The 16,127-nt window shown below is 50.2% G+C and overlaps 1 protein-coding gene across 4 annotated transcripts in view; it reads right to left on the bottom strand.

Annotated features, from left to right (window-relative positions):
- Positions 1 to 14,574, bottom strand: part of DPP3 (dipeptidyl peptidase 3) — a 32,431-nt gene extending 17,857 nt beyond the window's left edge. For 2 of the 4 annotated variants that reach the window (XM_056131928.1, XM_056131931.1), the window contains exons 1-2: positions 14,507 to 14,574; positions 13,176 to 13,453 (exon numbers count right to left, since the gene is read on the bottom strand). In XM_056131928.1, coding sequence (XP_055987903.1) covers positions 13,176 to 13,453; positions 14,507 to 14,558 — 330 coding nt within the window. In that variant the 5' untranslated portion in view covers positions 14,559 to 14,574. Of the gene's footprint in view, positions 1 to 13,175; positions 13,454 to 14,108; positions 14,132 to 14,506 lie in introns of those variants that run through there. The other 2 variants (XM_056131929.1, XM_056131930.1) reach the window with 2 other exon arrangements.
- Between the last annotated feature and the right edge of the window lie 1,553 nt (positions 14,575 to 16,127).

Below are 16,127 nucleotides of genomic sequence, written 5' to 3'. Positions count from 1 at the left end.
TGCCTGAAGGCTTATGAGTCCCAGACTTTTCAATTATGTGAGCAAGTAAGTCTGTTTTAATAGACTTTTTATTATTCATTTTTCAGAGCAGTTTAGATTCATAGCAAAATTGAGAGGAAGGTACAGAGATGTCCCATATGCACTGCCTGGCCACTGCCTCACCACGCATGGGCCCGCCAAAACTCCCTCTCCTGCATTATCAATATGCCCCTTCGGCTGGTACATTGTTTATATGTATTGACGAACCCCAGTTGACACATTACGACCCAAAGATCACAGTAAGGAACAAGCCTTGGTGTGGGACAGTCCTCCTGGTGGTCTGTGCCTGCCCTCCTTCCCGCAGTGCCTGCCAACCACAGATCCTCCACTTCCCCCAGAGTTTTCCCTTTTCCAGAATCTCACATAAGTTGGACTCACAAAGTCTATAAACTTCCCAGATGGGTTGGTCTGTCCCACTAACCGGCACTCAGCGTTCTCCCTCATTTGCATGGCTCAGTTCATTGTTACCCCAAGTATTATTCCATCACTTGGATGAACCTTGGTTTACTTATTGGCTTGACTTTACCAAAGATATCTTGGTTGCTGCTAAGTGTGGTGACTGCCCACGGCCAATTTACCCGTACCCGTACAGGCTTCTGCAAGGACATACACTTCCCACTCCCTGCGTTTCTTCACGCTGGTAAATGCCAACCTAGGAATCAACCGCTGGGTCATATGGTCAGAGCAGGCTCAGTTTTGTAGGAATCAGCCCAACGCTCTGCCTAGCAGCTATCCACAGCCTTCATACCAGCAGGGACAAGTGCATGTTCCGGCATGTTTGCAGCACTATCTTCCTCTTTCATGGGGAGTGGGGAGAGTTTTTGACCACACCCAGAGTGATGCTCAGGGGTATCTTGGCTATGTACATAGGAATCACTCCTGGTGGTGCTCAGAGGACCAAATGAGATGCCCGGGACTGGACCTGGGTCAATCACATGCAGGGCAAGCGTCCTACCCGCTGTCCTATGGCTCTGGCCCCAGTCTCTTTATAGTCTCTGTATATTTGAAGGTGGACATGAAGAACCTTTGGAGATTCTAGAGAAAGAGAGTGTCATGGGGAGGGCCCCCAACCTGGCACTTTCTGGCATCGTGTGCAGGACTGGGACCGAGCTAGCGGGTGGGTGATGGCAACTTCACAGACTGTCATTCTCTGGTGGTACGTGAATGATCTTTGTTGAAGTATGTGTAAAAGTCTTTAGCTTATTTTAAAATTGGTTGTTTCTTATGAGGTTTTTTATTTTGTTTTGTTTGGGGCGGTGGTGAGCAACATCTACTGGTGCTTAAGGATAACTCCTGGCAAGCCTCAGGAGACCCGATGTGGTGCCAAGGATTAAACCCAAGTCAGCCACATGGAAGGTAAATGCCTTACCTTTAATATCTCTTGCCCCTTAGGATTGTTGGTTTGTTTCTTTTTTTTCTTTTTTGGTTCTTGGGGCACACCCAGTGGTGTTCAGAGGATACTCCTGACTCTGCACTCAGAAATCACTCCTGGTAGGCTGGGGGGACCATATGGGATGCTGGGGATCAAATCTGAATTGGCCACATGAAAGGCAAGCACCCTACCACTATACTATCTCTCTGGCCCCTACCTTATGATTGAGTTTTAAGAAATCTTTATATATACATAAAAGATAAAGATAAAGGCCCTCCCGTTGATCGTCGATTTGCTCGAGCGGGCCCAGTAACGTCTCCATTGGAGACTTTGTTGTTACTGTGTCTGGCATATCGAATACTCTCGGTAGCTTGCCGGGCTCTCCGAGAGGGGCGGAGGAATCGAACTCGGGTCGGCCATGTTGGCCGCGTGCAAGGCGAACGCCCTACCCGCTGTGCTATAGCTCCAGTTATAGCACATATATACATATATATGTATATACATATATATGGCATATATACATAAAAAGACTATATATATGTAAAGACTATATATATGTATGTGTGTGTGTATATATATATATATTACATAAAGTCGCATGCAAGGCAAGCTTCCTATATGCAACACTATTGCTCAGGGCCTAGCGTCTCCTTTCTTTATTCCTTTGTCAAAGATCAGTTGACTATATTTTAGAAGGACTATTTCTAGTTCTCTGTTCTGGTCCATTGATCTTTTTTTTTAATTTTAATTTAATTTTATTTTTGCTTTTTGGGTCACACCCAGCAATTCTCAGGGGTTACTCCTGGCTCTGCACTCAGGAATTATCCCTGGCGGTGCTTGGGGGACCATATGGGATGCCGGGGATCAAACCCGGGTCGGCCGCGTGCAAGGCAAACGCCCTACCCGCTGTGCTATCACTCCGGCCTCCAATTTTTTTTTTAATTTATTTTTACTTTATAGCACAGCGGGTAGGGCATTCGCCTTACACGCGGCCAACATGGCTGACCCGAGTTCGATTCCTCCGCCCCTCTCGGAGAGCCCGGCAAGCTACCGAGAGTATTCGATATGCCAGACACAGTAACAACAAAGTCTCCAATGGAGACGTTACTGGGCCCGCTCGAGCAAATCGACGATCAACGGGAGGGCCTTTACCTTTACCTTACTTTATGACACTATCTTGATTCCTGTAGTTTACAGAAAATTCCAAAGCTGGGAAGTCAGTTCTCCAACATGCTCCTGTGTACTGGGTTGGGATTCTGGGTCTCTTGCTGTTGGATAACACTGGGTTTTCTTGCTGCTCCCGCAGGAAGCTTAAGGTTTATTGAGCCACTCCCACAAAAGTGCAACTGAGGCACACCCAATTCCATCAGGCAATAATAATTCTATATTGCTTTTCTCGTTCCTTTATGTCACTTGCATGGTTTATTTAGCAATGTCCTTTGTGTATAGACATAGGAAGACAGCTGAGGCTATGCTATGTAACATGGGAGTTAATTGACTCCAAAATATTTACTCCTGGGCATCCATATTTATTTATTTATTTATTTTTCTTTTTGGGTCACACCTGGCTTTGCACAGGAGTTACTTTTAGCTCATGCACTCAGGAATTACTCCTGGCAGTGCTCAGGGGACCATATGGGATGCTGGGAATCGAACCTGGGTCGGCCGCGTGCAAGGCAAACGCCCTACCCCCTGTGGTATCGCTCCAGCCCCTGGGCATCCATATTTACAACTCAGGCCTCAGTTGCCCTCAGTTCCTAGTACTCCAAGAGCAGGGTCCCAATGAGGGACTGGATGGACCCAGGGCAAGCTGTGAGCTACCCTGGCATCGAAATGGGCCAGGCCAAGTGCCATAATACTTAACTATAAGTTAAGAGCACGGTCATGGAACAAACTCTGTCATGACACAAAAAGAATGAACTGAATAAGGACCCTACTGGAGTTAGGAAAGACTAACCTGGCCTGAGAACTGTGGTCTGGAATATACAGCGAGATGTTCCCAGAAGATCCAAACTTTAAGCTTAATATATCTCTTGCTGTGTTCATGGGCTGGAGCAATAGCACAGCGGTAGGGCGTTTGCCTTGCACGCGGCTGACCCAGGTTCGATTCCTCCTCCCCTCTCGGAGAGCCCGGCAAGCTGAAAGTATTCTGCCTACACGGCAAAGACTGGCAAGCTACCTGTGATGTATTCGATATGCCAAAAATAGTAACAAGTCTCACAATGGAGACATTACTGGTGCCCGCTTGAGCAAATCTATGAACAACGGGAGGACAGTGCTGCAGTGCTACTGTGTTCATACAAAATGACATTACTAAAAATATTATCAAGGTCATCCTGTTGGTCATCGATTGTCTCGAGCAGGCCCCAGTAATGTCTCCTTCGTCCCAGCCCTGAGATTTTAAAAAGTGCCACATTTGAGGCTCTTTCAGGGTCAGAAGAATGAGACCCATCATTGATACTGGTTTTTGGCATATTGAATACACCACGGGGAGTTTGCCAGACTCTGCTGTGTGGGCAGAATACTTTTGGTAGCCTGCCAGGTTCTCCAGAGTAAGACCTAGAAAATAAGATGTCATGCGGCCACTTTTGCGGCTGCGCACTTCTGGGAACTTGGTTTTACAGTCTCTGGGTCTTGGCCGCCAATGGGAAATTAATTTAAAAAATACTATAAGAACTTTATAATTTCTAACATATTTATAATATAAAATATTATAAATTTACTATGACTGTTTAAATAGATTACTAGCTGAAAAAAGAAGAAAGCAATACACCCTGGATGGAATCCCACCCTTGTGCAGATCTCCTAATAATCTGGAGTACTGAACCCTCAGATGAGACTTTGTCCTTGAGTTAATCTCCTGAAGGAGTGGCTTTACCTCTCTTTGTTGTTATAATAATGTTCAACCCCACCTTTGTGTCCCCACCCTTCATGATTCTAAATAACTATGCTGCAAGGGGGAAGGAGTTGTTGAAGGTACTGGGAACGAGACTCTGGAACGAGACATTGGAAGGAGATGCCGGAAGATGAAGACAAGATGTTGGGGGACTAGACTCTGGGAAGAGACACTGAGGAGAAAGTGAAGTCTAGACTCTAGAACCAGACACTGGGGACTAGATGCTGAGGACTGGACATTAAGGACAAGAAGGTCAACGACGAAACGTGGAGGACACAGAGAACTGAGACTTTGAAGACTTTGGGACTAGAAGGAGAACCAGATGATGACAATGACTGGAAGTAGAGGACTATGAGACTACATCGAGACTTGGAAGAGGATATAACAAAGGAGAGGACTTTGAGGTCCATGAGGAGAGTAGGATGATGGAACTGTGATGGCCGGGACTATGACAAAAACGACCACTCCGATTATAGGGATAGGGGAGAGATTGGACCAGCCGGGGAGGAGAGAGAAATAAACTGACTACCAACCAGCCTGGGGCCCAGTTTCTGTTTCACTGTTTCCCCAGTCCTTCGCCTGTTGTCTGGCCTGAGGAGGTGGCTCTCAGTCTCGAAACACTTGAGTCCTGCGTGTCCCCTCGCACGTGCCCATTGCACCCTTCTTTTATTTGAAACTTACACTTGTCTCTCCATATAGTTTCCTTTTGAGCCACACCCAGCGATGCTCATGGGTTACTCCTGATTCTGCATCCAGGAATTACTCAAGTGACCATATGGGATGCTGGGGATCGAACTTGCAAATCAAATGCCCTACCCACTTTACAATCACTCTGGCCCTCTCCATGTAACTTTGGAATCTGTTAGTCAATATCCACAAAATAGCTCACTGAAATTTTTTTTTTTTTGCTTTTAGGGTCACACCTGGCAACGCACAGGGGTTACTCCTGGCTCTGCACTCAGGAATTACCCCTGGCAGTGCTCAGGGAACCATATGGGATGCTGGGAATCGAACCCGGGTCGGCCGCGTGCAAGGCAAACGCCCTACCCGCTGTGCTATTGCTCCAGCCCCTCACTGAAATATTAACTGGGGTCCCATTCGATCTATAGATCAGGTGAGGAAAACCTAACAATCTTTTCATTATTTATTCCTTGGAGTCTTCGGTTTTTTTTGGTTTTTGCTTTTTTTTCCTTTTGCTTTTTGGGTTACTCCTGGCTCTGCACTCAGGAATTACTACTGTCAGTGCTCAGGGGACTATATGGGATGTTGGGGATCCAATCCAGGTTGGCCGCATGCAAGGCAAACGCCCTACCAGCTGTGCTATCGCTCCAGCCCCAGCGCCTTCAGTTTTGTAGTATCCTCAGCTAGACCTAATCCATATTTTATTGGTTTCCAAACTGCACTGCGGCCCTTTGGGAGGGCACAATTACCGATGGTGTGTGCTTTTTATTTCCAATGACACACATTTGTTGCTGGTACTTAGGAAAACAATTGATTTTGTATCATTACTCTGGACTTTGCAACCCTCACTATAACAGATTATTCCTCCCAGGCATGTTCATGTCAGTTCTTCTGGATTTTCTACATAGATAACCATGACATCTGTGAGCAGTTTTATGTCTTCCTTCTCAATCTGTAAGCCATTTATTTCCTTTCTTATTGCATTAAAAACCAGAGTGTGTGTGTGGGGGGAGGGAGGGACAGTCCAGTGTGAGGGGTGTGTGTCTTGCATGTTGATGACTGAGGTTCAATCTCAAGCTCAACATATGGTCCCCTGAGCACTGCCAGGAGAGACCCCTGAGCACAGAGCAAGGACAAGCCCCCAAAACAGCTGGGTGTGGCCAAAACAACCAAAACCAGTGCGGAGGGGACATCCTGGCCTTTCCCTGACCTCTCTGGGAAAGCTTCCAGTTTTCATCATGTTGAAATATGCTGGTAACTAAGGTCTTTTTGTAGATACTTTTCCAAAACTGAGCAAGTTCCCTCTATTCCCAGTTTCCTCAAAAATAAAAATACCTTTTATAAAAATTTCTGGACCACACCCAGTGGTGCTTACTGTTGGCTCTACACTCAGGGGCCCTCCTGGCAGGGCTTGGGGGATCCACTGCAGTGCTGGGGATTGAACCTGGGTTAGCCCAATTCAGCCAAGTGCCAGGCAAGTGCCCTACCTACCGTACCATCGCTTCAGTCCTTTGTTTTTAATCATAAGTGGGGTTGGATTTTGTTAAAGAGTTCTCCATCAACTGATAAGACAAAAGGTTTTTTCTTCTATAGTCTGTGGATAGATTCTATTTGGTGATTTTTAGATTCTGAGGTAGGCTTGCAGACTCAGGAAAAATTCTGCTTGGTCGTGGGGTATGATTCTCTTCATACGTTCTTGGATTTGGTAAGCAAATATTTTCCTTGAGGGTTTTACACCCGAGTGCAGTTTTCTTTATTTGCAATGCTTTTGATTTTAACATTAGAGTGACGTTGCCCTCAAAGAGTCAGTTAGGCATCTTCTTTCTTCTTTTCTCTTCTGAGCCATTATAGAGAATTGGTAACATAGCCCTAAATGTTTGGTAGAAGCCACCAGTAAACTGGGTCTGATTTTTCATTTTGGAAAGGTCATTAATTATTGATTCAATTTCTCTCCTTTCTTCAATATTTTTAAATTGTGCATATAACCTAATCAAAGATCGTATCAGAAGTAGACAAAGGGTAGTGGAAGAGTGTCTTGGGCATTTTGGTGGTAGTGGTGGGTGGGCAGTAACTTCACACGTCAATATGATAAACTTTAATACTGCTATTATTGCTACCTAAACTATGAAAAAAAAAAAGAAAATTCTTTTGGTCACACCTGGCAGTGCTCAGGGTTGACTCCTAGCAAAGCTCAGGGTACCATACGGGGTGCCAGGGTTCAAACCCAGGTCAGATGCATGCGAGGCAAATGTCCTATCCACTGATGAATAAAATAAAATAAGAATTTTAATGGTGCATTCTAGTCATTAAAAATCATTGAACAACCAAAAAAAATGGCACTAAAACTAAACTACATTTTATTGCCTGCAATAACCTTGCACCAACTCAGTATTAACTATACTTCAATGCATCTCACCCAGCTTCTTCTTCCCACTGTCCACTGTCCTCCCGTTGTTCATCGATTTGCTCGAGCGGGCCCAGTAACGTCTCCATTTTGAGACTTGTTGTTACTGTGTTTGGCATATTGAATACTTCATGGGGAGCTTGCCACGCTTTGCCGTGCAGGTGAGATACTCGGTAGCTTGCCGGGCTCTCCAAGAGGGGCAGAGGAATCGAATCCAGCTCGGCCGGGCCAGCTGCTTGCAAGGCAAACGCCCTACCGCTGTGCTATGACTCCAGCCCACCAAGTAGATTAAAGGTTTTTTAAAATAATACTTGTCGTGTGCTGATCTGCCAGAGAGGAGCTGCTACTAATCTCAGGACAGATTCTTTCTGGGGCCGCACCCCATGTCCAGGGCCCATTCTGGGATCCCACAGCCTATACCAGAGCAAGTGGCAACACCTTCAAGACATAGCCATGAGCTCAGTGATGCTACACGATTCTCAAAAGCAGGAATAGCTCTCTTCCTGGCGCCAGGCACAGCCATTTATGCAGTCATTTCTGAGCAAAGGTAGAAACTCAATGGCAAAGCACCCCCTGGTCCGACGCCTCTCTCTGCGCATGTCTTAAGTATCACAGCATCAGACCGGGGGAATCGGTAAAGACCACAAGTGGCAAATAGATTCTCCCCTGCCCTCTGACACTCTTCTTCTTCCCAATTAACATATAAGTTCATTTCTTCCCCTGTCAGCCAGAGAGGAGACAGAAGAAGCAGAGGCCCTTCATTGTCAGTAGTTCCCAAGTCTTAGATGTGAAAAGGGACCACAAAGTCATTTCAACTTGACCTCACCTTGTCCCCTCACGTTCAACAGCTGAAAGAAGGCGAGTGCTTGGGGCATGCACACTGCATGTTGGCGGTGCCCGCCTCATAACTGTGCCAGCTTGCGCCTCCATTTCATCATTTTCTTTAGAAGACAGTGGATGTTTCTCTCTTCCTCAATTTGGACTTCTCCAACTCCTCGCTCTCAGAGACCACGGGTATCCTGGCCAACACAGATTGCTCATGTCACACGTGAGGCGCTCGTGGGCTGCACTTTCGCCATTGGCCACGGGGGAGTTATGGGCAGAGAAGCTCCCAAGCATGGCCTTCCTGGCCTGGTTGGTCCTGCGAGGACACATTCTGCTTGCGGATGACGACCCCCGTGAGCAGGAAGCATGCGAAGCCTCCCAGTGAAGGTATTGGGGGGCAGGAGGCTGTCCCAGAAGAGCCACCAGAGGGTGGGGTTCATCTGCGCCAGGTCACTGGGGCCCCATGATGATGAAAATATGCATATCCGCTGGATGAAAGACGTGAGCCTGGTCCAGCTCTTCCTGCAGGCTTCCACACCTGAGTGTGACTCTGCCGCCTGCTCTGCATTTGCCGCGATGCTCACTGAGCACACACGCCAGCGAGTGAAGAGCCATAAGCGGCGACCACCAGCAAGCGTCTGATTCAGTTTCTTCTGTTTATTTTCTATTGTTATGGGGTCACATCTGGTGATGCGCAGGGATCACTCCGGGCAGGCTCAGACCAAATGGGGTGCCAGGGATTGAACCTGGGCCCCTCACAAGCCAGGCAAATGCCCTCCTCGCTGTGCTATGGCTCTAGCCCTAGCCTGTGATTCAACCTCTCTCTTTTTTTTTTTTTTGTGCTTTTTGGGTCACACCCGGTGATGCTCAGGGGTTACTCCTGGCTCTGCACTCAGGAATTACTCCTGGCATTGCTCAGGGAACCATATGGAATGCCGGGGATGGAACCAGGGTCGGCCATGTGCAAGGCAAATGCCCTCCCCGCTGTACTATCACTCTAACCCAGTTCAACTTTTTTTTTTGGGGGGGTCACACTCGGCGATGCACAGGGGTTACTCCTGGCTCTGTACTCAGGAATTACCCCTGGCAGTGCTCAGGGGACCATATGGGATGCTGGGAATTGAACCCGGGTCGGCCGCGTGCAAGGCAAATGCCCTACCCACTGTGCTATTGCTCTAGCCCCTCAACTTCTTTAAAGATGGAGAACTTATGCAGATCCCTTACTCCTTGTGGGAGTTTGGTAGGTTGCATCCTTCCAGGGATGGGTCTGTTTAATTGAGGTTATCAAATGTGTGGTCGAGTTGTCTGTAAGTTGTTCCCTAAACACCCACAGGAGCTGCTGTGATGTCCCTTCCTCTGTGAGGATATTAGTTCGTGAACTCTTTTCCTCTTAGGCTTTAAATGATTAACATCCAACGACTTGCACAGCCACAAATTCATGTGTTGAAACCTAATTCCCCCAGAGTGATGGGAGGAGAAGGTGGAGCCTTGGGGCAGCGATGGGATCTTGGGGACAGATTCCACATTTCTGCCTGCAGTGCCCAGGAAGCAAACCCGGCAAGCCAGCCCACCCTTCCCAGACTGTGAGGACATGACGGGAAGCGAGCGGTCAGCAACTCAAAGGGATTTCAGCAGAGGCAGAAGGCGTCGCCTCCACAGTTAGATGTCCAGTCCCCGGACTCTGAGGAGTGAGTGTACACACTGCTGCATCAATGAGCAGCACTTTGCTAAAACAGCCCAAAGTGTACTAACCTTGATTTTACTCATCTTTAAAAGGACCAGCTTTTATTTGGGGGGGTGGGGGGCACATGCGGTGATGCACAGGGGTTACTCCTGGCTTTGCATTCAGGAATTAGCCCTGGCGGTGCTCAGGGGACCATATGGGATGCTGAGAATTAAACCCGGGTTGGCCGCATGCAAAGCAAACACTCTACCTGCTGTGCTATCACTTCAGTCCCAGGACCAGCTTTTTTAAAAATTTATTTTTGATGTTTTGGACCACGCCCAACGATGCTCAGGGGTTACTCCTGGCTCTGTACTCGGGAATCACTCCTAGCAGTGCTCAGGGAACAATCTGGGATGATGGGTATCGAACCCTGGTAGGCCACGGGCAAGGTAAGTGCCCTACCCACTGTGATATCACTCCAGCCCCGAATCTGATTTAAAAAAAAAACAAACAATAGGGGTGGTGGTGGTGGTGGTGATGGCGGTGGTGGTAGGACCACTCTTGGCAGTGCTTAGGGCCAGGTGGGGCTGGAGAAGAGAGCCCGGAGTCCCTTACGTAAATGAGGCATCTCCCAGGCTCTCTGAGTGCCTTTCCTCAGCCCCTCCAAGGTGGAGGGATGGGGTGTTTCCTATGACCTCAATTCTCTTACGGTTCTAACAAGAGGACCGGAAAGAGTACAGCAGTCAAGGAGCTGGCCACACATATGGCTGACCCCCAGATCCATCCCTGGCACCACATCCAGTCCCCCAAGCACTGCCAGGAATAAGTCCTGAGCACTGTCAGGTGTGCCCCCCCCAAAAAAAAAACCAGGGGGCCGGGGGTGGGGGAAAGGGGGGAAGCTCTAACATGAGTTTTCAATTGTTCAATTTGTTTAGTTCAATTTGTTTTGTTTAAATTGTTTTCGATTGGCAATTTCCAAACTCCTTCATGCCAGATTGGCAAGCAGGAATTATGATTTCCTTTCTCATTTGAGTTACACTGAAGTCGTTTCTGCTACTGGCAAACAAAAGAATCCCTCTGAAAAAGGTACCCTCAGAGAGCAGGTTTCTTTTTAGACGCCCTCCCCAGTGAACAGCTCTTTCAAAGAGTAAATCGGGGCTTAGAGATGGGATAAAATTACTCACAGCTCAGAACAGGTAAAAGAAAACTGCCCAGCACAGCTATCAGAAGCCCAGTCCCTTTATTTCATATGTAGAAAAGACAGGCCACGTTCTCATACATCCTTGACAAAACTTTAGAAGATGAGTCAACAGCATCCATTAACTGTAAATAAATGTGCAAGCTTTTGGCCAACAAATCTGCCTCAAGAAATCAACCCTAATTACACATGTGCACGTAACTCACTGTAGCACTCTTTGTGGGAAGAACTGGGAATGTTCTAAATGCCCATCAACGTGTATTTCACTGTCATGGTCACGGTCACGGTTCTCCCGTTGTTCATCGATTTGCTCGAGCGGGCCCAGTAATATTGTGAGACTTGTTGTTACTGTGTTTGGCATATCAAATATGTCACGGGGAGCTTGCCAGGCTTTGCCGTGCAGGCGAGATACTCTCGGTAGCTTGCTGGGTGCTCCGAGAGGAGTGGAGGAATTGAACTCGGGCCGGCCACATTGGCCACGTGCAAGGCAAATGCCCTACCACTGTGCTATCACTCCAGCTTTCACAGTCAATAGAAAAGAATGGGGCAGGGACCGCCCCTCTTGGAGAGCCTGGCAAGCTACCCAAAGTATCTCGCCCACATGGCAAAGCCTGGCAAGCTACCCGTGACGTCCTGGATATGCCAAACACAGTAACAAGTCTCACGATGGAGGCATTACTGGGCCTGCTCGAGCAAATTGATGAACAATGGGAGGACAGTGGGGCAGGGGCTGGAGAGGCAGTACATGGGAGACAGTCTGACAGTTAAAGCACTTAACTGCCAGGTTTGACCCCCGGCATCCCATGTGGTCCCCCAGGCACCACCAGGGGTGATCCCTGAGCGTAGAGCCAGGAGTAAGCCCTGAGCATGGTTGGCTGTGACCCACAAAAATAAGACAAAAAGAATAGGATAGGTTTCTATATAGCCCTCAGAAGTTCTCAAGGCATGAGGGCATGGCAGTCAATGAAAAGAGCAGGGCTCTTAAGCCAGGGGCTGGAGCGATAGCACAGCGGATAGGGCATTTGCCTTGCATGCGGCCGACCCGGGTTCAGTTCCCATCATCCATATGGTCCCCTGAGCACCGCCAGGAGTGCTTCCTGAGTGCATGAGCCAGGAGAAATCCTTGAGCATCGCTAGGTATGACCCCCCAAAAAAAAAAGGCCAGCACAAACTTGAGGACACACATTTCTCAGCTGTGAGAACTTCTATAATAAGCTCTGAGTCTCCACTCACTCTCTCACGCCAGGAGATAGCAGAGACTCAGATCTTCATGTGTTTGGTTTTCTTTTTCTTTTATTGGAGCAGGGGGAGGGTCTTGCTTTTGGGGGAGGGTCACACTCGGCGATACTCAGGGCGATGCCAGGGACCAAACCCTGGTCAGCTGCACGCGAGGCAAACACCCTCCCCACTGTACTCATCGCTCGGCCCATGTGTTTGGTTTTCCTTCTGTCCCATTTGCAGTGCATTTATGGATCGGGGAGACAGCACAGGGCTTACAGAGCTTGCCTTCCATGCAGCCAACCCCAGTTCTATCCCCAGCATCACATAGGGGCACCAAACACCGCCGTGAGTCATCCCTAACCACAGAGCCAAGGAATGGCCCCTGAGCACTGCCAAGTGTGGCCCAAACCCCATCCCCAAAAAAGCACTCACTGTGAGTTTGCCTGAGAAAGCCACGAGCAGAAAGTTCTGCCCAGGCATGTGAAACTGAAGAGGGAAAATCTGGTCCAGAACTCCAACTTTCTAACTCCTTCCTGGGATTTCTTCCTTCGGCTCTGAATTGCCAGAGCTGTCTCGTTACTGCCTTTGTCAGCAGGGCAGCAGCCACCATTTAGAGGGGCAACCAGGCCACCTAAGATACCCCTAAGATACCCTCTAAGATACCCTCTAAGATACCCCTGAGGGTATAACACTGCAATGTACAGATGGGCTTAAGCTTCGACTGAAGCGGAGAAGATTAAGGTTCAGGGGGAGGAGAGTTCAGTGTACGCCAAGGAGGTCTAACTCAAAGAGAAAGAGTTTGGCAGTCCTGCGTCCTCATCCCTCGCACCCAGAAGCCATGTGGGGAAAGCGGGTCGGCCTGCGGGAACTGACCTGGAACTCCTCCTCGCTGAGGCCCTCCGCCAGGGCGTGCTGGCGCAGCTCATCGGGGTCCTGGGCCCGGAAGAGGCGGCTGAGCAGGGCATAGATGTAAGGGGCTTCGGGGGAAGTCTGCAGCAACACCGCCAAGCCTCCATACCAGGCGGCGCGCGACAGGTGGTGGGCATAGAGGCGCTCTGAGGGCGACAGCAGGCGGAAGGCCTCGCGGCAGTCCAGGCTAGACACGCCGATGTCATTGGGCAGGATGTACTGGGTGTCCGCCATGGGCCCTGCTGAGAACCATCACCATCACAGGCGTCACTCACCACACCACATGCTCGGCACTCTCCTGGTCTCATATCCGCCCCCTAAAAGCCCAGGAGGCCAGGAATGCCATTAGACCCATTCACCAGATTTGATCACCGAGGCTCGGAGCTACACCACCTCACCCAAGGAGTGTGCAAACTAGACCGGTGGACTCTCTGTGGTCTTAAGGACTGACTCCAACCAGCTGGTCTTATAGATGGGGAAACTGATGCCCAGAGAGGCGAGGCACTTGGCCTCATGAGCCCACTGAGGTTTCAGACACCTGTCTAGATTCCCTTGGTCCTCCAGGACCCTGTGCTGCCTCCCCTCGTCCTCCTCTTCAGAATTCATGGGCTAGTTCTTCCTTTCCACCCGCGGCTGCGAACACCCAGGCAGGATCCAGAAACCAGCAGGAAGACCCAGGTTACCATCTGGGTGCTGCCCCCGGATCTCTCAAAACATTTTCACTTCTCTGGGCTTCCACTTCCGCCTCTGAGGAATGGGAGCGACAGTGACTCCACGCTCACCAGATGGGCGTGCATATTAGGCGAGAGCACCATGCACCGAAACTTTCCTTCCTTGCGGGCTGCGGCCAGGATGCGTCCCCGTCTCATCCCGCACCCTCCAGCCTCCAGCACGCACCGGCCGCGCAGCCACGCGTGCAGCCGAGGCATGAAGTTAGGCTCAGGGCAGAAAGAAAACTCGATTTCCATATTGGAGGCTGAGTCTCGAGGCGTGCGAGCCACTTTAGCAAAGACCTCACAGTCCCGGAGTTCCAAATCACTGTCCCTAACTCGGGCGGGTTCCCCGCAACCGCGGCCAGTGCCCACGCTCCGCCCCAAGGGCTCGATTCCCGGGATTCCGAAAGGGGTTAGTTAACCCTTGGCTGCCCTGGCCGTGCCTTGACCTCAGAGCCTCCAGAAACTGGAAGGGGTACTAGAGGGAGGGCAGAGAGAGAATGATCTTGCATTCGGTCCGGCCTCGCTCCGTTCCCCGTGGGTGACACGTTATGACCCCCAAGCCCGGGCGGCGCGCCTCACCTGCAGCAGCTGCTCTCTTCGCAAACTCACTTCCTGCTTCCGGCTCCCCCATTCATTGGGGCTCCGCGGGCTCCGCCCCCACCGACCAATTGTCGGGCCGCGGGGCCCGGATAAGCGTCAGCTCCAGCCAATGGGAGCGCGGGGGCGAGTCCCGCCCCCCCAGCCCAGCCCAGCCCCCGGGCGCTACGGAGACACGAGCGGAATGGCCCCAGCGGCCTCGGCCTTTTGTCCGCCGGCCGCGCTTGCGCCGGGCTCACTAATTTCAGCGGCCCGCAGGGCGGCGGCGTAGCCCCAACAGTCGAAACGTACAAGGTCCCGCAAGTCGGGACACAAGGTCTCGCAAGTCCGGTAGGACGACCCGGACTTCTCCGATCTGCACCCCTTTGCGACCCCCCCCTCCCCCGACCCCGTCCTTTCCCCCCACGCAGGGACCTCAGTTTTGCAGGTGGAAACCTGCACAATGGGAGGAAATGGTTCCTCCTTTCTCACTGGGCTGGAGGACTTAAAAGCTGGGGAAGGGACCAGAGCGATAGTACAAAGGGCGGGGCCCGGAATCCCATATGGTCCCCCGAGCTCCGCCAAGAGTAATTCCCGAGGCTGGAGCAGTAGCACTGCGGTTAGGGCGTTTGCCTTGCACGAGGCCAGCGCGGGTTCAATTCCCAGCATCCCATATGGTTCCCGGAGCACCACCAAGAGTAATTCCCGAGTGCAAAGCCAGGAATAACCCCTGAGCATCGCCAGGTGTGACCCAAAAAGCCACAAACAGGAAAATCTGGATAAGCCACCGTTCCTCATAAGGATTTATACCCTCCATTAACTTCATACAGCCATAACTCTGGGGCACAGAGACAAAACCTCACTGAGCCTCAGGAGTTATGGGGTGCTTGCTGGACTGGGAGCCTGCCTGCACCAGGGGCAGGGTCATGCCTGAGGTCCAGTTCTGCATGTTCATAGAGTATTCGCCCCGGGTCTGGGTGTAGAATGTTTCGCCAGGTGGGGCCACCAGGAGAACCTTGCAAGCATTCCCTTTCAGCGTAAGGGCAGAGTCAGCCATTGGAGATGGAATTAGCCTCCACAGTCCACCAGCTTTCTGGCCCTGAGTGAGCTGCTTAGCCTCCTACCTCTTGGCTTTCTCACCCAGAAAACCAGGCTGACGAACATCTCTTCTCTGCGACACACACTGTCCAAACTTCTGTCCCTGCAGGGGCGCCCCCTAATGTTGTGCAGAGTAGAGGTCTAGGCAAGGAGTGACCTGGTGAGATATTCTCCTTGCCACACCTTTGCCCCAGCTGTGTGCAGACTCAGGCCAGTATTTGCCCCCTTTCCGGTGCCAGATTCTCGGATACAAAGTCCTGCATAGCACAACAGGGCTATTCATCATTGGCCCTGATGATAGCTGTCTTTATAGGGGGAAACTCAGAGTATTTGTACTTGTTTTTAGAATGTCCATTTTTGTCTTTAAAGTAGGTTTAAAATCTTCACCAACTTGGGTGAAACTGCAATGTACGCCAGTAGAGGGCGCAGTGCTGCTGACATCTGCCATCAGGGAGCAACACAGATCAGTGATAATTTTTGCATTGCAAGTTGGACAGGGAGGGGAGACACCCAGGTGTGTGCTCAG

The sequence above is a fragment of the Sorex fumeus genome, unplaced genomic scaffold (assembly GCF_029834395.1).
Source record: "Sorex fumeus unplaced genomic scaffold, SorFum_2.1 ptg000093l, whole genome shotgun sequence".
Taxonomy (NCBI): domain Eukaryota; kingdom Metazoa; phylum Chordata; class Mammalia; order Eulipotyphla; family Soricidae; genus Sorex; species Sorex fumeus.
Note: the sequence above shows the minus strand (reverse complement) of the source record. Positions and strands in the feature narration are given on the sequence as shown.